The sequence below is a fragment of the Magnolia sinica genome, chromosome 3, assembly GCF_029962835.1.
Source record: "Magnolia sinica isolate HGM2019 chromosome 3, MsV1, whole genome shotgun sequence".
NCBI lineage: Eukaryota > Viridiplantae > Streptophyta > Magnoliopsida > Magnoliales > Magnoliaceae > Magnolia > Magnolia sinica.
The window spans coordinates 112153318-112178318 of NC_080575.1; the positions used below are offsets into that span (position 1 = coordinate 112153318).

Here is a 25001-nt window from a genome sequence, read left to right on the forward strand (position 1 = left end):
ACATTTGATTTAGCACTCTTAAATACTTCTGAAACCTATCCCACCTGATTCCTAAGGCACCGATTATTCTTTTCAAGCCATAATAACCAAATCTCCGCAAGTAAGCACAACTACCACACTTCTTTCTGCCATTTACCAAAAACATCACTGGGCCACATGGAGAAAAACTGAGCCAAATGCATAGGAACAATGAATGACTAGATGATCGACCAAATTCCACATCTTGGAAACACATAACATAGACATTTGGAAGAATCATCTTCCTCTTTTAAGATCATCTACTGGGAGCACTTCGTTGCAACCCTCTAACCATACCAAATGCATTGATGTAACACACATGGATGAGGCTGGGATTATAACCTATTCTTCATCATTTAGTGCCTATTTATCAGTTCTCGTCTGATGGTCAGGATTGTCCCGCCAATGCATCTTTCAAGGTATGGATCCTGTGGGCTCTAGGTTCCAATAGAGCTGGATGGTCTCAGTGTCCACTGAAGAGTTTCCCTATCATCAGTCCGTAACTAATTGATGATTGCAAATCAACCTCAATAGTAGCTATTGGTTGTAGTCGATGTCTCCCATGTAGACTCCTAAGCTTAGCCATTTTTATAGTGAATTCGGATATCCTGAGGGCCTACCCTTTTCCCCAACTCAAAAGTTACATGCAGATAGCACCTCATAAATCAAGCAGTCTACTATACCCTGCACTCTTCTTCACACCTTCCTTTGCCATCAGTTCCCTGAACAAAGTAGCATCGCCCCATCTTCCTGCCCCTGCATACATATTTGACAACACAACATACCACCCAGAATGTCTTGGCTGCAATTCAATCAGTCTCTGCCCCGCAGCGCCTCCCAATTCTACATTCCCATGAACCTTACAGGCACCCAGAAGAGCACCCCAAACTGTAGCATCTGCCTCCATCGGCATCTTCCTAATAAACTCGGCCGCATCTTCCAGAAGCCCTGCCCGACCTAATAGATCAACCACACACCCATAATGCTCCATTGTTGGAACAATCCCATAGTCCTGCGACATTGAGTTGAACCATTCCAGCCCCAACTCCACCAGCCCAGCTCGTGCGCATGCAGTCAGCAACCCGACATATGTGACCCCATTCGGCTGCATTCCTTCCAATCTCATCTTCTCAAATTCGTCCAAGGCTTCTAACTCCCTACTGTTAGAAGCCAACGATGAGATAATAGCATTCCATGTACACACCCCTCTCTCAGTCATTTCCCTAAACACTTTCCAAGCATATCCCAAGCAACTGCTCTTCCCATACATGTCAATCAATGCTGTCCCCAAAAAAGTCGTTACAGGAACCTCGCTCTTGATAACATAAGCATGGATCTGCCTCCCTTGATACAAAGCTCCTCCATCTAAATTTGCACAAGCGGAGAGGATGCTGACCAATGTTGCTTCATTGGGTCTCACTTCATGCATTGTAATCATCCTCCCAAACCACTGAATTGCATCGCGGGACTGCCGGTTTCTTGCAAACCCGTTAATGATACTAGTCCATGAAACAACATCACGCTCGGGCATCCGACCGAACAGATTGAGAGCGGAATCTGCATCTCCATTCTTGCAGAGGGCATCCAGCATGGAATTGCAGGAGACAATGTCCGGCCAGGCAATTTCGTCGAAAGTCTGGCGGGCGTCTGGAAGTTCCCCAAGCTGCGCGTAGAATTTGACGGTGCAGCTGTTAACGAACAGGTCGAGCGACAGTCCACGCCTGATGACTTGGGCATGGATGGATTTTCCTGTGGGCGGAAACGACGAAGCGGCTTGGATGAGAGAAGGGAAGGTATGGCTATTGGGTGGGGAGGGATGGGCGAGCATGTGGGTGAAGAGGAGGAGGCTGTTGTAGGGGTTTTGGAGGTGGAGATGAGCTCTAATGAGAGTGTTGTAGAAGAAGGTGCTTCTTGAAGTAGCATTTGCATTGGAATTTCTGTTTGGATTTGAATTTGAAATAGGAAAATGTGGGTGGAGGAGGCCTGATGTGAGTAAAAGGGTCTGCACTTGGAATAGATGGTGAGCGCTTCTACATTGGTTTTGAATGACTTGGAGAAAGAGCTGAGGAGTAAAATATGGCATATGTCTCTCTCTCTCACTCTCTCTCCGTTTGATAATATCAGTCAAAATTAGGACCCGTTTGGGCATAATGCATTTGTGTTTATATCAAAAACCAATTGCCACGATTTATCGCCTAAAACTTCGGTGGGTCCAGTCTAGTGTTTTCATTATACGATATTATCGGTCGCTGAACCGGCGATATCGAAACTTCTCGTTTCTCTTCCAAATGCCGACGAAATATAAGAAATAGCTATTGTTTTCTTTATTATAAAAACATTAAAAAAACTAAAATAAATATAAAAAATATATAGAAAAAAGCTTTCTTACCTTTGGTTTTTCTCAAGATCTACATGTGGAAGTGTCTTTCGGCTAGATTTTCTGGAGAAGAAAAGAGAATTTCGGAAAAACAAAATCTCTCTCGCTCAAGTTTTAAGGGAAGCGGATTGGCTGGTGTACGTCACGGCAGCTATATAGCTGCTTTATTGATGTTACCAAGTTCGTAAAAACGAAATCTCTCTTGCTCAGGTTTTAAGGGAAGCGGATTGGCCGGTGTACGTTACGGCAGTTATATAGCTGATTTATTGATGTTAGCAAGTTCTATGGGTCGAATCATGAGTTATGTGTCATATCAAAGCCGTTCGTCAATTTAGCGAGCTCCTCTTAAGGCTTGAGATGAAAAATAAGACAGACCTAACTATCAAGTGGACCACACTGCAAAAAGCAGTAGAGATTGAACGTCTACCATTGAAACCTTTTATGGGGTCACAGAAGTTTTGGATCAATATGAAATTTGCTTTTCCTATTCTTTCAGGTCTTTGTGACCTTATGAACAGACTAGATATGGAAAATAAACAATATGGTGGGCCCTAAGAATTTTTTAACAGTGAAAATCATTTTCTCCGCTGTTATTTGTGGTGTGGTCGAGCTGATCCTTGAATATGATTTATTTTTTGGATAATGCTCTAAAATGATATCTAAAAATAATAGATGAAGGGTGTAAATATAATAAATACATCACTGTGGGCCATGTAACTTTGATCTCCTTTGAACTGTTCGTATAACTCGGAGCTCGAGGAGCGTTCAGTGCTCGTCTGCGCACGACACGTACCTACAACAGCTATATAGCTGGCGTGCTGTCCACAGAAGTGGATTGCGTCCTACCCCCGGTAATCCGGGCGGGCAGGGATCTGTGGGGCCACCGTGGTGTAATGGTTTTATCCATGCCATTCATCTCTTTTATCATATCATTTTATGGTACAGTGTCAAAATTTAGGCAGTCCATAGCTCCAGTTGACCACACCAAAGGAAGCTGCAGTGATAATGGCACCCACCCTTGAAATCTTTTCAAGGGCTAGCATGATTTTTATTTACCATCCAACCTATTCATACCTATTCATAAAGTCATGTATACCTCGATGAAGTTAAAATACAAATATAAGCTTGATCCGAAACTTCTGCAGCTCCCAAGAATTTTTAACGGTAGACGTTCGATCCCCACTTTGTGGTCCACTTAATGTCTTGGTTCCACTTTATTTTAGCGTTCATAATCTAAAATTATCTATAAATATGGATGGACGGAGTGGATAAATCCTTTACATCACGATGGGCCCCACAGATCCCTGCCCACCCGTGTAGGACGCAATTGGCTTCCGTGGTACACCAGCCAATCCGCTCCCAGTTTTAATTTGAGAAAATTACCACCGTACGACCCATTTATGGCCCATTTACCTACATAAACCCACTTCTTTTTACTTCACCAGAAGAAGCCCCATACGTCCCGACACCTTTCCAATAGTCAAAAATGCCCCTCCTATCTCCGACACACCTTATTCACGCTGCCAGCTGCGTATCTACCCAAAAAAACCTGGTTCTTTCCTCTTTCCTCTCTCTGATTCTTCATCCTAACCGTAGATTATCATTTTCTGATTACTTCTCTCCCTCTTTGACTGTCCACCTAGCAGTAAAACTCTCCTTTTACTGCTTTCTTCTTTCCCCTTTATCTGGTTGAGAATACACACCCCACACACGTCCTTTTCGACTTTTTTGAGCCCAAGATAGGACGAAAAATGGTCAATCCATCTAAAAAGCTTCGAATGGCAGGTATATTTAAATCCCTGCTTTCTTTTTGTGGACCTCACTGTATATTATACTATATATGTGCATGGTCCACAATCCATTTTTACTTTTAAAAAAATATTGAGCTTTCTTTTTGTGGACCCCACTGTATATTATATTATATATGCGCACGGTCCCCAATTCATTTTCATTTTTAAAAAATATTGAGTTTTCTTTTTGTGAACCCCATTGTATATTATATTATATATGCGCATGGTCCCCAATCCATTTTCATTTTTTAAAAATACTTAATGGTATGGCATGTCCTGATAAATGAGCAAAATCAAGACTCAAATGGCCCACATTGAGGGTTTTTTAAATAAAGAATGAAATGAGATATGAAACTAAACGAAGACCATGAAAGAGACTGAGCACCAACTGAGTTAACAGACCGAGGACCCACTGAGTTATTGATGAGGACCATGAACTGAGCTAAAATGACCGTGAATTGAACTAAAATGACCGTGAACTGAGCTAAAATGATCGTGAACTGAGCTAAAATGACCGTGAACTGAGCTAAAATCACCGTGAACTGAGTTAAATTGACCGTGAACTGACTTAATTCTGGCCATTCCCCGTCATTTCATGGTCAATTCCCTTCACTTCACGGTCGTTTCCAATCATTTCATGGTCATTTTCGGCCATTTCCCTTCACTTCATGGTCAATTCCATGCATTTCACGGTCAATTCGCTTCACTTCACGGTCATTTCCATGCATTTTACGGTCATTTCCATGCATTTCGCAGTCAATTCCCTTCGCTTCACGATCATTTCCAATGATTTCACGGTCATTGCCGGTCATTCCCCTTCACTTCACGGTCAATTCCATGCATTTCACGGTCAATTCGCTTCACTTCACGATCATTTCCATGCATTTCACAATCAATTCGCTTCACTTCACGGTCATTTCCATGCATTTCACGGTCAATTCCCTTCACTTCATGGTCATTTCCAATCATTTCACGGTCATTTCCGGCCATTCCCCTTCACGGTCAATTCCATGCATTTCACGGTCAATTCACTTCACTTTACGGTCATTTCCATGCATTTCACGGTCAATTCCCTTCACTTCACGGTCATTTCTAATCATTTCATAGTCATTGTCGGCCATTCCCCTTCACTTCACGATCAATTCCATGCATTTCACAGTCAATTCCGACGATTCCCCTTCACTTCACAGTCAATTGCATGCATTTCATGGACAATCCCTTTCACGTCACGTTCAATTCCAGTCATATCACGGACAATTTCCTTCACTTTATGATCAATTTCATGCATTTAACAATCAATCCCCTTCACTTAACGGTCATTTACCGTCCTTAGACAAATCCACTCACAGTCAATTTCACGACGTTCTCGGCCAAAATGCAACATATAACTCTAAAAATTGACCCATAACTTAGTGAAATTGGTCTTGGACTTGTTGAATGTGACCTATGAGTTGACCACTTGACATGGAATTCGTCAAAATGACTGATGATTGCTTGATATTGATATTTTTTTTACTGACAACCTTGGTATAAATTTACCGACAACCACATGAAATTGACTGATAAATGAGTGAAACAGGTCCAAAGTGAGTGAAACAGGCCCAAAACTTGTGAAAATTCACTAATAAGTCTTGTACTTTCATTTGAAATTTGCCAAAAACTGACCGCCGACTCGGCAGACTGTTCACACCCAAGTATAAGGTTGTGATGTAGTAATAATCTCGGTAAGACCGAGGTCAAATCCATAGGGACTGAACCTTGTACGTATTTTGAAAATAACTCGAACTAGAACTAGGCGAAGATGTAATCTAAATCAGAAAGAATTAAGAGAGTAATGGTGGATTATTAACTAAAACTTGAAAAATCTAAAGGTGGGAAACTAGGGATTCAGAGGATCCACTTATAGAGATCAGGGAGATCTACGCTTGATTCATGAACTCAATTGGACTTCGAGTCTCATCTTCATCCAGTTTTAAGATATATCACTAAACTCAATCTGAACTTCTTTTGATCTAGTTTTCAAAGAGATGAAAGGTATGAGAATTAGAGTTGATTCCATCACAAAACCATGCCCATGAGACAAAGCAAACAACAGAATTAAACCAATTCACATGTAATCTAAGGGATGTAGGAATGTTAGGAAGGATTCCGTCATCCAACTATGCCCAGGAGACGATGGTAAACAACAGGGTTCCCAAATTCACAAACCCTATAATGCAAAGGAAATACTCAAAGCCATCGCAGATCTATTGTAATTTCAGTCGCAAAAAACCATTAAAAACTAAAGGCATTTCTATTAATCAAACTAGAATCAACATCGGTTCATAACATGAATCAAATCTGTAAAGTACCACCCATCACAGCACAAGCTTCACCTCCTAGCCCTAGCTAAGAGGTTTAGCCAGCCATGATGCGGCTGGAACTCCCCAAAATTAAAACAAAAAAGAAATAAAGAAAATTCTAAACTAGTCCTAAAGAATGAATGGCTTCTCTCCCTTTCTTCCCTCTCTTTTATAGATGTGAAAGACGATGTATGGAAGGCTGGAAGAGAGTGGGTTTGATGCTTGGGCAGTGGCTAGGTCGGTTTGGAGAACCGACTCCAAGCTACACAGGTTCTTGCGCAAACTCTATTTGGGACAGCAAGAAATGCACAAACGCGACTGAGATTTTGCACAAGAGAAGGATCTGATTGGATGATCTATCCCATTCAGAGTCCTTGGTGATGATCGGTTGCCCCATGTGAAGGGTTTGGACGGTTTGGATTGGCCTGATTAATCTGTTTTGGCTTCCGTTTTCCCTGCTGTTAATCCCGTATGGCTCTTCATTCGATCGTCATCGCCATGCAAATCTTCCTTCCAACATCGGAAATCCTATGTTTTCGGGTAATGGACGTGTGCTGCATTCACTGGACGGTCCAAGATCATCATCCCCTGCTCCTAGCCCATCTTTTGTAATGAAATCGCACCGTTTCTTGCGGACGCGCGCACTCTATGCAATTCTCTTACGCTGACGAGTGGTGGGGCACATGATCAATGTCGACGGAGAAATCCACTCCGTCCATTAGCTGCCTCGTAGAATCTTTGCCCGAAAAACCAAGTTTTTTATCCGAAATTGGTGTAGGCCAAAGAATCACATCTGTTGTACTGCTTTAAATGCGGTGGAATGGCCTTCTTGTGACTGCTGTAGCGGGCGTGTGCGTGTGCACGATTGCACATGGTCGACTTGGGTTTGACCTTCTCGAGCTCATCTTCATGATGGACAGATTGGATTGTCCATGTGGGCCATGATGGTGGCCCACCGACTTTCAAACGGTGCCCCTATTTCACGCAGAAGAAATGGAAGTTTCCGTTTTTGGCAGCTGCTGCGGGTCAAAGTCAGTTTGACCCAACTTTGAGTTGCAGTGCACAGCTAGTGCACATGTGCACTATGCACACTCCACTTAATGTGGGGTCCACTGTAATGTTAATAAGAGATCTGATCCGTCCACCCATTTTCTCATCTTATTTAAACTGTCGAGACTAATTTTAAAGCATATCCAGAGATCATGTGAGCCCCAGATCGCTGATATGTGGGCTGATCTGTCCATTGGGCCACTTATAAAGGGATCCAAGGGATAAATTTCGACATGTACAATTAATTTAGAGTCCTCATGCTAGATATAAAGTTTCAAACCAATCGGATGGCGGAAACCCTGTTATCTTGAATTCTTGACGACTTTCAGGCCTCTTTAGTCTAACACACGTGATTTTCTTGAATCTCGGCCATGTAAAATCATCGATCTCGGTCCCCTGGAGTCTGTCCCTTGCCTTGGTGACTTTGGAGTGCTAATTCCATGCTTTTAGTCCAAGCTCTTAAATTCACCTTACAGCACAAACATGATTAAAATATGGCATTAAACAATATCATGTTCGTAAAAGCAGGTAATAACTAGGGTCTAATATGCAATATTTGACAATCAACACAGACTCACACCATACTTTATGAATTTTCACCACAACAAGTTAACTTTCACATTACGTTTTGTTAAATATTGAATGTTATCATTGATATAATTTCTAATTCATCCTTGCAGATGAATTAGAAATTATAATATGCAATATTTGACACTCAACACAGACTCACACCATACTTTATGAATTTTCACCACAACAAGTCAACTTTCACATTACGTTTTATTAAATATTGAATATTATCATTGATATAATTTCTAATTCATCCTTGTAGATGACAAACCCTTGCATAAGGGATTTGGCGAGTCAGCCCCCGCCATCTTATGCAGATGTTCTTTGATATGGTGGTTTGATAGTGTGAAGAGTGGGTTGGAGAAGAATAACACTAGATTAAATATATTTAGGCAGACTTCATTTTCATTTTTATTACACATTCCATCATTTAGGTATATATGAGCCATTTTTCACTCATTTATTGAGAAATATATAGGCAAACTTGTATTCAAGATACAGGGGAACCATATAAAATTTTTCGAGATGGACTTCACCCTAATAACAGCACTGAAGACTGGTGACCTCTCCATACTCAATATCCATCGTTCGAAGAAATCAATAAGAGAAAAATACTTCAATGAATATCCTATCCTAAAAAAAATATGTAGAGGAGTTGTTCAATAGGATAGTTGATAGTAATAAGCACGAAAATGTCGTGAAGGTAGCCCTAATATTATGTGTAGAGTGGTTTGTTAGCAATACCGACACGAATATTATATGCTGTACAAACTTTATCGGCCTTGTCGACTCGTTGGAAGACTTTAATATCTACCCTTGGGGTAATTTGGCATTCCAGACGATGACGGAAGGGATCGAGAGTGCCTTGATGGCATCTCAGGGGCCTCATTACAATGTCATCGGTTGCATATTTTCGCTACAAGTAAGGATTCTTTCATTGTCTATTTTAATTCATAGTTTAAGATTATCTTGTCATTTTATTGTAATAGATATGAACCCTTGAGAGAGTATCGGCTCTCTGACAATGTATAATTTCATATGTTCCCTTCCAAATTTCACGATTCATACAATATCAGGGATGGAAGGGTTGGAGGTATAAGAAGATTCATCAAATTCTAGAGAGTAAAGATGTAAGTTAATTTCTATGAAGCTAAGTGGTCACTCATTCAAATTTATATATGTGTGTGTATGTGTTTCTGTAGCATGAAAATGAAGATGTTTTCTTACAGATTGGGATTGTTCTTATCTTAGAGCCTACCACTGAGGAGCTGAAGACGGAGGCCCTTCATTTGGTTCATGATAGATTTGACGTAAGATGTCAGAAACGTCTTCTTTTATGTTGATATTTTATATTTAATTTAACATGTTATATAATTAATACATATATTGCTTCATTTTGTAGGGCACTAAAGATGAAGATGATGAAGATATAGAAGAGAGATCGGGGCAGGGAGAGGGAGAAGAAGGGGGAGAGGAAAAGAGTACTGATGAGGGTGAGGGAGAGGGAGTGGGATTGCAATTGACTGGGGAGTCAAGAGAGATAGGGAGGAGCTGGAGGCACAGAGGCTTTAGTTGGAGAGAGACGGGAAAGAGTTGAAGCTTCTAAAATGTACGCTAAAAGAGAGAGAAGAATCGATGGAGAGTGTGAGAGAAGTAGTATTTAAGGGGGTTGAACTAATGCTAAAACCGAAAGAAGCCTTGAGGTTAGAGAAGGAAGAGTTGAATAAGAGGGCGGTTTTGAAGAAAGAGAGAAAAATGCTAATGAGGGAGAAGGAAGAATTGAAGAATGAGAGGGAAGAGTTGGAGGAGGGTAAGGCGGAGTTGAAGAAGCAGATGGAGGCGTTTTGTATAGAGAAGATTTAGTTTTGAAAGGAGAAAGAGTTAGAGAATCAGAAGGAAGAATTTGAGAAGGAGGATGAGGATGTGTTAGGCATTGATATATGTGAGAAATTACTGCATTCTATTCCATTATATAAGAGGAGACCTAAGAGGGTGGTAAAGCCGTCTGTCTACAAGCGTTCTCCATTCACTTACTTCTCTGCCGTGCAAACTACTCCAAGCAACGTTGCCAATAATGAGAAACAGAGAAAATTTCCTACTTCTCTGATACCCTTTGAGGCTAAGATCGATCTATTTAGGGTAATATCGGAGGACAAACTACATAAATTGGAAAGTTGGGCCAATGCAAACAAAGAATCACCAGAATTTGTTTGGTTTAAGACCATATGAGAGAAAAATGTATGGGTTGATAGCGTGGTAAGTAAATCACACATATACATACATGGTTTTATTAAGAACACTTATATTAGAGTAAAGTTTAATTTTTCATCTTTATTGATTAGGTTATTGACAAGTACGTTGATTTCTTAGAGAGAAGACACCGATCATTTCCTACTTTATATACAAAGGACTGCAAGTTCTATCCCACATTTTTGTGGTAACTGTATGAATTGGATCATAGTTATTATGTTATTTCATTATATTATATATGTTCTAATTTGGTATGTTGTCTGTAATAGCCATGTATTGGCACGCAAATGTTGACATTGAGAATGTATCAGGATGTTAGCAATGACGAAACGCATTTATTATTCGAATGGCTAGAAAAACTCACTGTGATCAGCATTGTTAAGCCTCGTGACGGGGAGAAGGTCATGTGGCAGCATGAAGAGGTAATGGTGTCGTTACAAGTTATCAATGCTAGGTATACCCATTTCTATAATTTTTGGATATTGATATCTTATCTTGTCAAACGTGGACAAACATACGTACCGGTCAATCATGCCAACAGTCATTGGTACCTGATGGCCATTCACCCTCGAGACTAAGAAATCATTATACTTGACAGTTTATACTCGAGGGCACTCAGTCGATACGGGGAACATATCGAGCTGATGGAGGCCTTGCCTATAATATTTTATGCCACAGGAGATATGTCTGCGTTAGAAGGAAATGCTTGGAGGGTCAGAGAAGATACTTATATACCAAAGCAGACGAACGGATATGATTGTGGCATTTTTGTCATGAAATATGTTGACATTTTGTGCAACGATCAAATTTTGTCAAGGACAGACTTGCAACAATTCACTCCCAGCTTTAGGAAGTTAATAGTCTATGATTGCCTGAGTGACCTCAAAATATGATATATTTATCTTAGGCATGAGAGGAATCGAAAATTTTTGTGAAATGTTGTAAATTGTTGTAAATGATGACATTCATAGTGAAATGATGTAAATGATGTGTTGTATATTTTGTCAAAATTTTGTAGTAAATGATGTCTTCCTAATAGTGATTTCATTGTGAATGGTGAAGACATCATTTTACAATAAATAATGTCTTCACTTCACAGCCAATTCCATGCATTTCATAGTCATTTTCATTCACTGCATGATCAATTCCATGCATTTCACACTCAATTCCGACAATTTCGCTTCACTTCACGGTCATTTCCATGCATTTCACAGTCAATTCCCTTCACTTCATGGTCTATTCTGTGCATTTCACGGTCAATTCCTTTCACTTCATGGTCAATTCCATGCATTTCATGGTTAATCCCCTTTACTTCACGGTCATTTTCATGCATTTCACGGTCAATTTCCTTCAGTTCACGGTCATTTCTATGCATTTCACAGTCAATTCCAACAATTCCGCTTCACTTCACGGTAAATTCCGGCGATTTCATTTCATTTCACGGTCAATTCCCTTCACTTAACGGTCATTTCCATGCATTTCGCGGTCAATTCCCTTCACTTCACGGTCATTTCCATGCATTTCACGGTTAATTTGCTTCACTTCACGATCATTTCCATGCATTTCACAGTCAATTCCGGCGATTCCTCTTCACTTCACGGTCAATTCCCTTCACTCCACGGTCAATTCCCTTCACTCCACGGTCAATTCCTTTCACTTCACGATCATTTCCATTTATTTCACGGTCAATTCCCTTCACTTTACGGTCAATTCCATGCATTTCATGGTCAATACCCTTCACTTGACAGTCAATTCCATGCATTTCACGCTCAATTCCGGCGATTCTGCTTCACTTCACGATCAATTCCATGCATTTCACGGTCAATTCCCTTCACTTAACGGTCATTTCCATGCATTTCATGGTCAATTCCGGTGATTCCGTTTCATTTCATGGTCATTTCCATGCATTTCACGGTCAATTCCCTTCACTTCACGATCATTTCCATGCATTTCACGATCAATTCCGACGATTCTGTTACATTTCACGGTCATTTCCATGCATTTCACGGTTAATTATCTTCACTTCACGGTCATTTCCATGCATTTCATGGTCAATTCCGACGATTCCATTTCATTTCACGCTCAATTCCCTTAACTTTACGGTTATTTCCATGCATTTCATGGTCAATTCCGGCGATTCCGTTTCATTTCATGGTCATTTCCATGCATTTCACGGTCAATTCTAACGATTCCGTTTCATTCACGGTCATTTCCATACATTTCACGGTCATTTCCCTTCACTTCACAGTCATTGACCGTGAAATGCATGAAAATGACCGTCAAGTGAAGCGAATTGACCGTGAAATGCATGAATATGACCGCGAAGTGAATGAAATGAATGAAATTGACCACGAAGTGAATGAAATGGATTTTCGACAATCAACCTGATGGAATCTTGGAAAATAACTAGCTTGGTTGGCTAAAGTAGCTTCTCCTACCCCAAAATCATATGGGGCTGAAAGTTGGGCGGGTTGGGTCGGGTTGGTGCTCAACAGTAGCCCAACCCAAGGTTCTTATACCTCAACCCTAACCCAACCCAACCCAAGTTCGGGTTGGGAATTTTCAACCCAAGCCCAACCCAAGTGGGCTCGGTCAGGTTGGTCGGGTAAATATATGCTAATATTTTCATTATTACATTAGTCTATTGTATTTTCAATACACATCTTATTTTTTGCACCTATAATTTTATTAATTACATATGTAGTTATTTATCATAATAAGTTTATTTTTTTTAACAAACAAGCTAAAATATAGGACAACTACTTCATTAAAAGTCGTATTTTGTATCAAGCAATTTATTTGGGAGAGGGAAATCCGACATATCTTGTTAGCTTGAGTCATTGAAAAATGATGTGGACCAATGAAAGCAGTCGGCATTGGAATTTCTTGTGCCTTAAACACAAATGATCTACACTCAATTATAATTAATTTATAAGGAACTTATATATTAATCAGGTTCGAGTTAGGTTAGGCAACCCGAGACCTCAACCCGAACCTAACCCGAGTTTTATCGGGTTGGTGTTTGTGGACCAATGACAGCAGTCGGCATTGGAATTTCTTGTGCCTTAAACACAAATGATCTGCACTCAATTATAATTAATTTATAAGGAACTTATATATTAATCAGGTTCGAGTTAGGTTGGGCAACCCGAGACCTCAACCCGAACCTAACCCGAGTTTTATCGGGTTGGTGTTTATATGGCCCAACCCCGAGACCAAACCTAATATATCCTGCCCAAGCCCAACCCAATGTCGGGTCGGTCACAAGTTGGTCAGGTTGAACCCATCCAACTTTCAGCCCTAAAATCATATATGGTACATCAAGTAACTAATTTTGGTTTAGAAGATATTCTTGTTAAATGAATAAAGAAAGAAATGAAAAAAAGAGAGAAATTTTTTTTTATATGCTTATATATACATATTTATATAAATATGTATTAGAGAAAAATGTAGGTAGAATAAAATTCTCCATGTAAAAGTTTAAAAAAATAATAATAATAATAATAACAAGTGCATAGCACTACGATTATAATCTGTAGCCATAGATAGCCGTAGCTCTAACCCCCAATTGGCGTGATCTCAAGAGGTGGACAGCGAGTTGGGGTCAACCGGGTCAGTGGGTCAGTGACTTGGGGTCGACGGGGTTAACTTGTACTTTCACGTTCTCTCTTTTTTTCTTTTTCTTTTTTTTTTTCTTTTTCTTTTTCCTTTTTTCCTTTTTTGAATGACCAACCATTTTACGCCTCAGACCTTTGTTTCATTTCTTTCTTCTTTTTCTTTTTTTCTTTTTTTTTTTTTTGGTGTGTTGAGGTAAGCAGGGATTGAAGCTGCTACCATCTCAAATAACTTCCTAGTACACAAACAGTACTATACTAGTGCTCATGTACTTACAAGTTACAACAACATTATCCCAACTTCCATGCAACCTTAGCATATTGAATAGCCAAGCCTTGACCGATTTGTTCATACATGAGTCAGATAGAATTGCAAGACCTTATTTGGGCTCTCATTACCTTTTTTTTCAATGGGTTATTGACCAACTCCTATGCAATCTCATCATATTTGCATGAATCATAACATATGAGTAATTAAGTGCATTCCATGCAATCCCCTATTACAAAGCTCGGCACAAGAGTTTTTCATCACACAATGCGCAGCTTGACAATTTCTAGAGTGTGCTTGGGTTTTCAGTTTCTACACATGGGTCAACTTTTTCAGTGATCCAATGGATTAATCTTCCAATACGGTGAGAGGCCAGAACACTGGAAAGTAAATTCATCTACAATGTGCTTGGGTTTTCAGTCTCTCTCTCTCTCTCTCTCTCTCTCTCTCTCTCTCTCTCTCTCTCTCTCTCTCTCTCTCTTTCAGTGATCCAATGGATTAATCTTCCAATACGGTGAGAGGCCAGAACACTGGAAAGTAAATTCATCTACAGTGTGCTTGGGTTTTCAGTCTCTCTCTCTCTCTCTCTCTCTCTCTCTCTCTCTCTCTCTCTCTGTTTGATAATATCAGTCAAAATTAGGACCCGTTTGGGCATAATGTCGACTACCAGCATTTGTGGTTATATCAAAAACCAATTGCCACGATTTATCGCCTAAAACTTCGGTGGGTCCAGTCCAAACATGCTGCAAAACGCGGGCTTTAGAATCGAAACGAGGGTTTCATATTTGATATCTGGTTTTTTCAGTGCATCCAAACAGGCCCTTAGTGCTGTTTGTTAGTTATGATTCATAAATTGTTCAAGTGTTATGCACAAACAGAAGTTTGTTGTCTGCTATGGGTGAATCTTCTCCCCTGCGGGCTGCTTCCTTTGGCTTTCCGAGCGTGGTTTAATGTGTGTCGTCTGAAACTGATACGTATCACCCGAATTGAGTACTGGTATTGTCCATGAACAATGCAGTTGCTGTATTGGGCCCAAAAACAAACCCTTCATCAATGGTAAATGATACAATGCAACAAAACTGATTTTTAATCCTTGCTGGGGCCCTTTTTGCCGAATCAGATTTGCCTTTTGCGGAATCTCTGCATGGGTGTTTGATACTAGATACATTGACCGGTTCAGATCTCTTCTGAGGACACTTTGGAAGACCGAACCATGGATATGGAAAATTAACATGGAATACTTAGGAAATGAGAAACCGCAGATTCTATAACAGTAGTCCATTTAATTCCTTTCTTTTTTTCTCTTATTCATTTTTCGAGCAATATGGACATCCAAGCTTTTCTCAGAAAAATGTTGAAAATGGAAAACTTGTTTCAAGCCTTCATGTTTTTCACGAACGTAGGATAAGTAGGATTCTACAAGACCTCATTTCCTGTCCAAGATTTTATGGTATTCCCAAACACTGCCTAAAAGTGTGTTTTGAAGTGGAAAAGGTTGGAAAAGTGAAGCTTGGTGGATGACAATGATGATGACGACGACAACAGTGGCGACAGTGGTGGAAATGGAGGAAATTCTACGTGTTGGTCTATATTTATTACATGGATTCTTAAACTCTGATAATAATAAAGCAAAAAAAAAAACATGTGGTGAGCCCCCATTAGGGATGATTTCTATCTAAAAACTCAAAACAAATATATCAAGAATGCCATCAGTAGGCTGAATAACAACAATAACGGTCGTTTGCTTTCAAAATAGCCTATTATCATTGCTTTGAACTCCACATGTTACCACCTTATTTGGTCTCATTTTCCTCAAATACCACACCACAGCTCCTACACCAACGACAGCTGCAACCGACACTGCAGTGGTAGTTCCTGCAATGAACCACCATTAAAGATTGAGAACTTGTTAAGAACATCACCAAGCAAATGCTAGTAAATGCCATCTGATTCATTGTAGATAAACACACACACCCTCTCTCTCTCTCTCATACCTGCAATCACTCCAACCCTACTCTCATGCCCAGAGGAGACGACATCTGCACAAGAATAAGAACGAAATTACATGAGCTTACAAGAAACAGGGGCTGCATTTGAATTGAATCGCGAACATTCAATGATAAAATCAATGGTGTTTCCTCGTAACCATGACAAGGAAGCAGCCCCCAAATTCAAGCGACGAGTTGAAATTTGGAAGGTAATTGCCCTTTCGCGATTTCAGTTTTATTAGACTACTTGCTGCAATTCAATTTGATAGCGTCAGAACAATTTCACAAATGAAAAACAGGTAAACTCCTTTGGCTATGAAGATCCAACATAGAGCAACTCTTCCATCTTCACTAATAAATTGACAATCTAGATGCTCATAGCTCTTTTGACACTTGTGTGATAGTTCACCACCATTTTAAAAAAAGGCGCTCTCTTATTTTGGATCCTGTGCATGACATAGTTCTTGGGCATTTCCAGACAACAGAAATCATGATGCAAGGGAGGACTGGAGCTCGAGCACCGTCTTCCTCAAGGGAATAATTGTCCCAAATCCACGGAACTTCCCTGGACTCCTCACAGAGACTTCTCGAATCCACGAGAAAGAAAGCAAGCAAAATGTAAAATAAATTCTATAAAATTTAAAATTGATTGATGAATGAATAAAAACAATTTTACAACACTTTAAATAGGGGTACCAACCAATGGGGAAGAAATCAGAATCAAACTACAACTAAAACTCCTAGAATTCGTAACTTATTATAAATAGTAAACTAGTTTATAGACGTCTACTAGCGCGCAAGGTTTTCGGCCAAAAATAGTAAGTGTCCTATTTGGTTTTACGAAGTCGTTCTCCTAATTTTTATAAGCTCTTTTCACATTAGACGCAACTCCTAGAGCCCAACGGATGAAGAGTTATAATCAAACTAAAACTTAATATTTATAGTAAAAACAGAATTAAAGCCCAACAGATGAAGAGGTATAATCAAACTAAAACTTACTATTTATAGTAAAAAATGGAATTAAAATAGGAAACGACCGTCGATCTCGCTGTATTTTGTAAATCCGGCTTGGGTAATCCAGCATGGCTGGGTTAGTTGGCTAAAGTAGCTCATTCTAGCCCAAAATCATATATTTTACGTCCGATAACTCATTTCAGATTGCGAGATACGCCTGATTTAAGGTCTGCCGGTCTGAATTACTTTTGACATCGACCAAGCCTTTTCTGATCCATCTTGGCCATATAACTGTCCGCAACCCTCTCTACATGAAATTGCTAACCCAGTTATGGGTGGAGCATAACCAAAAGATTACATTGACTAGATGATATGATCATTTGACTATACCTTTAACCACTCCCTGTTTTACTTATAACCATCCACTGGATGGTTGAGATTTCTTGATCATTGTAATTTTAGAAATTTTAGAGATCTGTTCCATCTACAATGTGCCCCAGTCTGGACAACAGCATTGCATTAGGGGCCATACATGAGGAGAATACGCTACCACCAAATTTCAAAAAGACAATCAACTATCACAAGGAGTGTGGCTTTAACAAGGATTTGACAAAATCAATTGATCTGTTGCATCTTCACAAAACTAATTATGAAAATGTCTTTTATATATATATATATACATATATTTTGATCAAAGGAGATGACACCATCTAAACTCCTTTTTTTTAATATTTAAGCCTGCATTGGAAATTGTGGCGGAGTTCCACCGACGTGAGGATGATAGTGACGCCTCCAAAAGGATAGGGAGATGCTACTCCTCTCTCCTCTACGTGACGCTTGGTGAGAAACGTGCTCTCCTTTCTCTAAGTATATACGTATGTACTCCAATAGCGATAGGGAGATGCCTGTACTCTTTCTCTCATGATGTTTTTACAAAAGGGAATCATATGCAGAGGAGTATTTCATTAATTCATTTTCTGAAGTACTTTTTCCTAAGAATTTTTTAGGAGTGAACAATAAGTGAGTCTTATATTTATTTTATATTTTATTTAGTGAAGTAGAAAGGTCAATATTATTACATGTGAACTAATTATATTACTTAATCACACAAATCTTTATACTTTTGTTTTTACTTCTTTTCGTTATCTTTTGGATATTAATTTAGCTTGTTTTATGATTTTGACTTGAACTATATTGATCATGTGGGAACATTTTTTCCAAACAGATATATTCTTATTTATATTGCATTTGAATGGGGAAATGTTGGGGATGTTCCTAAGGGGCCAGAACACAGTTTTCAATTTCATCTAATTGAGCCAATGCTTCATTAATCTCGATCGTTGATGTGTCATGTCCCACCGAAGATGTACCATGCCACAAAAAAGTCCCAGATTGTCCTGTCAAGGGGATTCTTGGGGCATGGTAGTGGTATAGACGGGCGCGGATTGGATACTGACAAGGTCGGTAGCCATATCGCTACTGGAGTGACGTCAACCCCACCATGAAGCATTTGTTGTATCCATACCGTCCAACCATTTGTAGAGATCGTTTTATGGCATTATAAAGAGAATGAGATAGATCTAAATTTCAAGTGGACCCACCACGGAAAACCGTGGGAGCCATCACACCCACCGTTGAAACATTTTTAAGGCCTACAGTGATGTATTTTTGAGATCCATCCTATTCATAAGTTAACATAGAGATAGATGAAGTGAAAACAAAAATATCAGCTTCATCGGAAACTACTGTGGCCCCTAAGAACTTTGAACGGTGGATGACACTATCCCCACTATTTTCTATGGTGGGGTCCACTTGAACTTTAGATCTATCTCATTCTCTTTGTAACGCCATAAAACGATCTCTAAAAAATGTTTGGACGGTATGGATACAACACATGCATCATGGTGGGGTCCACAGAGCTTGGTGACGTCACTTCAGTAGTAATTTGGCTACTGATCTTGTCCGTATCGAATCGGCGCCCGTATAGACCGCCCGAAAGATTGTAAATACAGTGTAATCCATATAAAAGTTGGCGGAAGGTTGGATTTTTAAGCAACGGATCAGACGTTAGCACTGTGGCCCTTCTGACCAGTGATTCCGTATCGACCATCATGTGCCACGTGTACAATCGATCCGTGGAGATCCATCGGTAAGAGAAATGAAGGAAAAAATCCAGTGCGATCACCGATAGCAGAAGGCCACTGCAAGGAAATCTCGATCAGACAACGATAGGAAGTGGATCCCACCTGGCCTAATACTTCCCCATGGAATTGCACATTGTTTCACATACTATGACTAGATGGAGAAGAAACAGAAAAAGCATCCAAACAATCTAAAAAACTACCAGGAAAACTGAAAAAAATCATATACCTGTACAGTAAGTGGTGAGATTGCCTTGATTACAGAGACACAAGAAGCTCTGTGATGCCACATCGAACCCGCACGTCCCGCCACCCTTCGTACCGTCCTGGCACTGCAGGCAACGGGTCGTGACCGGAATGTCGAAATCGATCCGGATCCCATACTCCGGGACCTGATCATACGGCGGTGCCACGCTTAAAACCTTCCAGTATATACTTGTGTACGTCGCACAGTGCTCCAGCATCATCCGCAGGGATTGCGATGCCTTGGGGTAATACGAGCAGCAGGTAGAATAGTACGGAGACGTCGGCCTCCGGTTCAGGGCCGACGGGCATTCAGGTATGTTCCGGCAGAGATAGCTAGAGCTGTCGCAGGCCGAGCCGCACTGGTCTGGATTCCGCTCGCAGTAGGCGGTCTTGGGTTTGACGATGACGGAATTAACGTCGCAGCTGAAGAAGAGGTACTCGTTCTGTGGGGAGAGGGTGAAGTGCGTGCTGGTGTCGAGGCTGAAGGGGAGTGTGGGACGGAAGCGGGCCCCATCGTTGCAGTTCCACATGGACGGATCGGATACAATGATGTGGGGATCGTCATAAGCGATTCGGAGAACTGGGTATCTGCCAGAGGGTGTCCTGAATTCGAGGGTGGTGGAATTGGAGCAGAAGAGGATGTTACGGTAGTATGGGCTGCCGCATCCATCGTCGATGCCGAAAGGGTAGTTGATGGGAATGTGGCCGCAGGAGGTTCGGCAGAGGGTGGATTGGGATGTGGTAGAGGTGATGGAGAGGAGAGAGAGGAGAAAGAGATGTGAAATGGAGAGAGAAGCCATGTTGGAGGTTAGAGAGAGACGGAGAGAGGTGAAAGGAGAGAGGGTGCAAGCAACAAAGAGAGGAAATTGGGATTCTTGTCTGAGGTTTCTACGAAGGAAATAGATTCTTCTTCTCAGAGCATTTCGTTACGGGGAATGATGACATGAGTCTTGAATGCATGGTGTGATTACCATGCGTTCGAGTAGCGTAGGGCCCACTCATGATGTTTATTTGGAATCCAAACCGTAAATCTCGTGTAACTCCATATGGAAACCGTACGTGGAAAATATCGTTCTGTCAAAAGCTTAGGTGGGACACACCACGGGAGCAATTACAATCACACCTAAAATCCATATATTCACTTTTCGTGGCCCAAGTAAACCTGGAATGGCTTTAATTTCGGTATGTCACTTCATCCTGATGGGAATCACCCGATGAATGGGTTGGATAATATATTAAAAGCACCGTGGACCCCACATTTCATTTGGAAGTTTCTATGGTGGGCATCGCCCTCCCCATTGTTCTCTTTGGTGTGACCCACCTGAGGTATGTATCAGGATGGATTTTGGAATCCAGAAATAGCATTTGGAAGAAAATTTTAGATGGTACTCACACATTAGGGTGGGCCCCACAGAGTTCGAACGCACGCTAATGGCCAAGAGATTGAAAGCATTTTAGTGAGAAATGATACGATCGAGGCACCTTGAAAGGAATGGAGGATAGATTGGAACAGTATATGTAGTGGTACATTGCTTGATGAACAATGATTTTAAAATAAAACTAATAATTCATCCTTTATTTTAAACTTTCACCTAATGAACTTCAACCCTTCACGATTTCTTTGAAGGTTAACGCTCAGATAACTAGGAGTATTTTTTTAAGATGATATTTTAACCATGGGCCATCGATGGTAGGATGAACCTGGTTTACGGTACAGATCCACATTTTTATCTGACAGGTGGTCGGGAAAAGGTGCAGACGACTCTATCGTATCAGCTCCTCTTGTTTTAGCTTTAAGGAGTGCTAATCTGCGGGTATCTGCATGCAAGTTTCGTGCAGTTCGCTAGGAACGGTAAATGGAAGTTGATCTGGCGATCGGAGCGGTTTATTGGTGGGATAAGAGGTGAATAGGCTATGCGTAGAAAAATTAAGGGGATTGGACTGTAGAAACCGTTAGATCAGTATCCTGAAAAGGAACGCTTAAAGCAGCGGTCCAAATTCAACTTGCAAAATTAATACCATCTGAAGGGTTTTTGTCAGACTAATCACTGAGATGTTAGGCCTATAGCCCACCATAGTGTTGGCCCACCAGATCAACAGTCCTAATTACCAGAAAGTTTTACCACACACATGTACCGAGAAGAGGGAACAACTGCATGTAACTATTCAGCAGGGGCGGATGAGGTGCGGTCCTACGTTCCTGACCGTGGGTCCCACCTTGATATATGTATTGTATATCCACGCGGTCCATCCGCTTTTATAGATTATTTTAGAGCATTAATGCAAAAATTAATCAGATATAAATCTTAGATGAACCATACCATAGGAAACAGTGGTGATTGAACCTTTACCATTAAAAACTTACTAAGGCTCATCTTGATGCCCATTATAATGTTTATTTTCCATCCAACCTGTAGATAAGGTCACATAGATATGGATGAATGGAAAAAAACAAATATCAGCTTGATCCAAATCTTTTATTATCCACAAGAAGTTTTAATGTTCAATCACCACTTTTTTACTATGTTGTGGTCCATCTGAGACTTGTATCTAATTCATTTTTTGTATCTTGCATAAAAAAATAATCTTTAAAAATGGATGGACCGCGTCGATATACAATAAATACATCAAGGTGGGCCCCAAGGTCAGGGACGCACTGTGTAGTTGAGGCTGGGGCCGCACCTAATCCACTCCACCATTACGCAGAGACAAGGCACATAAGAATTTCACTTTAGCTTTAGCTTTTGCTTTTTTGCTTTTCGACTTTTGCTTTTGTGCGTGGAAAGAAGGGATTGAATGAGGGCAGCGAAGAGAGGAGAAGCAAATACGATCCGAAAAGAAGAAACGGTTGGCTACTCAGTTTGAAGATCAATCCGTGGCCCATCTCTGTGGGGCCAGAAATGAGCAATGGTTCGGACAATTGCGCCGACTTTGTCGCTTTTGCTCTTGGCCCACTGGACCAAACAATCAAGAACATTTTACTTGCACGGCACACACTTACAGCGGAGATGAAGAGGGGACGGTCCCCCAAGTATTTCCACGCCAGGCGGGGCCCACCGGTTCGGATCATTAACTTCAGTCATGGCCCCACCATTAAAAACTGATCGAGGATACGGTGAGGATGTAGATGGGACACCACTGATATCAAGATACTAGGTATACTCGAGTAGGGGATTTGCTTCATTTTTGGGATCATGTCCTAAAATAAGCTTTCAAAATGGTTGGACGGCGTGGATTTAATTAAGGCACATACATCACTGCAAGCTCCACAGTCAGGGGTTCCACTCTCGATGGATCGGGGGTCTCACCTAATCCGTTTCCTCTTACTAGAGCGGGCACGGGATGACTCGACTTGACTAACTTGACTCGTCCGACTCGTTCGGACCTGATTCGATTTGAATCGAATGGGTGAGTTGGTTCCAACCGAGTAGGCTTCGCCAAATCTAAATTTAGAGTAAGTCGATTTTGAGTTACCAAGTAACTTGACCCAAAACTCAATACGAAACTGATTTGACTCGGATTTGGGTATATATATAATAAAAAAACCATAAATTTTAAGTATATCTAACCTTATACCTGACCCGATCCTAAACTTTATCTTCCTCCCTCATCCTCCTCCTCTTTCAAGCCTGACAACCATCCACCATCATCACCACCCTCCTCCTCCTCTCTCTCTCCTCTCTACTCCCTCCCACCCTCCTCTTCCAAGTCGTCAGCCACCCATCACCACCCTCCTCCTCCTCTCTCTCTCTCTCTCTCTCTCTCTCTCTCTCTCTCTCTACACTCTCTCCCTCCCTCATCTTTCGATCTGAATTGGTGCCAACTCGAACCGACTCAGTACTTTTGACCGGGTCGGAATTCGGTTCAGATTAGTACAAGCTAGACCCGGATTCGGATTAGTTCAAGCATGCCGGACTCGGTACCGAGTCAAGTCGAGTTTGGGTCAGGCCTATTTCAAAACCAAATCGAGTCGGGTTAGCCCTAACTCGATCGGTCTAACTCGACTTGATGCCTAGCTTTACCTCCTACTAGGGACTGGCGAGGTAAGTACACAGTAGCACCCATGACCATACCTGATCTATCATTTTTAAGTGCGACACAGTTGCATATTAAGTGTACTTTTAATATGCTATGTCCACACCATCCATTCATTTCTCCAATTGGAATTAAATGCTTACCATTGAGCGTAACTAAAGCTAGAGTGAACCACGCCACAATATATAGTAGTAATTAAATGCTTACCATTAAAAACTTCTCAAGGGCACACAAGTTTTCCAGACATGGGACCTTATGAACAGGTTGGATGACAAACAAACATCACTGTGGGCCTTAGGAAGGTTTCAACCGTAAAGTGATGCAGTCCACTTGAGTTTTGGATATGCTAAAATTTTGTGCAAGTGCCCTAAAATGAAAAATGAATTGTTGAAACAGATGAACAGTGTAGATAAGATATATACATTATAGTGAGTTTAATAGAGTTTGCTCAGTATGCTATGGTTACTTTGCATCGACATACTTTTTTTCGACGAAGTAGTCACATGTTCTTGGTCTAACCCAGCTAATGATTGGTGACACCCAACACCACTTAACTGGTGTGGGAACATGATAGGATTTGATTGTACCACATGTCACTGTTAGAAAGAAAAGCAGTTGAATTACGTCGATGGTTGGGTTAATGGTGGGATAAGCTTTCTTCCAACCTTATTCTTTAGAGGCCTTTAAAGTATGCCTAAAACTGTTCCAGCCTATGACGGGTCAAGATATTTCAACATTAAATGCATGTTGCAAGAGCAGCTAGGTTTAGATCCGTCTGATTTTTTGTATCATGCTTTAAAATGATACAAGAAAAGGGATAGAGAGCATGGATAAACAAGTACTTCACTGCGAGCATCCTACATATCTGCCCATTTGGGGCTAGAGATGGGTGAGGGAAGGACATAACCTGTATCCAACGTGCTTCACAAGAACCCCATTGGCATGTAGCCCAATCAAATCCCACTACTTCCTAAAACTACCAGGGCAAATTTTTTTCTACTGATGATTGCCCTAGATCTATATCCTACTGCGAGTGTAGGAGTCCGTTCAAATCTTCCTTCCCTCTCTTGGGCTTTAACACGACTTGTGAGTAGAGGGAGAGTTTTGATACTTGACATAGCATGACACTTGATATGAAGACACTCACAACTTTTACACGTATCAAAAACTAATACAAATTTTTAAACCACTTGAAAAATCGAGTTATGAGTTGTGCAGAACTAGGCTGGATTTGGGTTGGTGAGTTGGGCGTTGGAATTACAATTGAGTTTTCCAATTGGTAGTGTCCATCGAATTTCATGGTTAAAAAAAAAAGAAAAAAAGAAATAAGGGCCGTCAGCCAAATTCAATGGATAAAA

General features: G+C 40.8%; 2 protein-coding genes across 2 annotated transcripts; both read right to left on the reverse strand.

Moving 5' to 3' along the window:
* Positions 1-183: 183 nt before the first annotated feature.
* Positions 184-2165, reverse strand: LOC131240744 (putative pentatricopeptide repeat-containing protein At1g10330). The gene has a single exon (XM_058239183.1). It carries the CDS (start codon positions 2099-2101, stop codon positions 677-679), a length of 1425 nt encoding a protein of 474 aa, XP_058095166.1. The 5' UTR covers positions 2102-2165; the 3' UTR covers positions 184-676.
* A 13677-nt stretch (positions 2166-15842) lies between these two features.
* On the reverse strand, positions 15843-20561 carry LOC131240745 (uncharacterized). The gene is made up of 3 exons (XM_058239184.1): positions 19592-20561; positions 16274-16318; positions 15843-16154 (listed from the first exon to the last, which is right to left on the reverse strand). The coding sequence occupies exons 1-3, from the start codon at positions 20406-20408 to the stop codon at positions 16027-16029; spliced, it is 990 nt and encodes a 329-aa protein (XP_058095167.1). The 5' UTR covers positions 20409-20561; the 3' UTR covers positions 15843-16026.
* Between the last annotated feature and the right edge of the window lie 4440 nt (positions 20562-25001).

What these genes read in the sequence shown, in the direction of transcription:
- LOC131240744 (XM_058239183.1), bottom strand. Translation starts at nt 2,101, where the DNA reads ATGCCATATTTTACTCCTCAGCTCTTTCTCCAAGTCATTCAAAACCAA.
- LOC131240745 (XM_058239184.1), bottom strand. Translation starts at nt 20,408, where the DNA reads ATGGCTTCTCTCTCCATTTCACATCTCTTTCTCCTCTCTCTCCTCTCC. An exon ending in TCTCACCACTTACTGTACAG is followed by an intron (nt 16,319 to 19,591) that starts GTATATGATTTT and finishes ATTCTTGTGCAG; the next exon opens with ATGTCGTCTCCTCTGGGCAT. An exon ending in TAGGGTTGGAGTGATTGCAG is followed by an intron (nt 16,155 to 16,273) that starts GTATGAGAGAGA and finishes GGTTCATTGCAG; the next exon opens with GAACTACCACTGCAGTGTCG.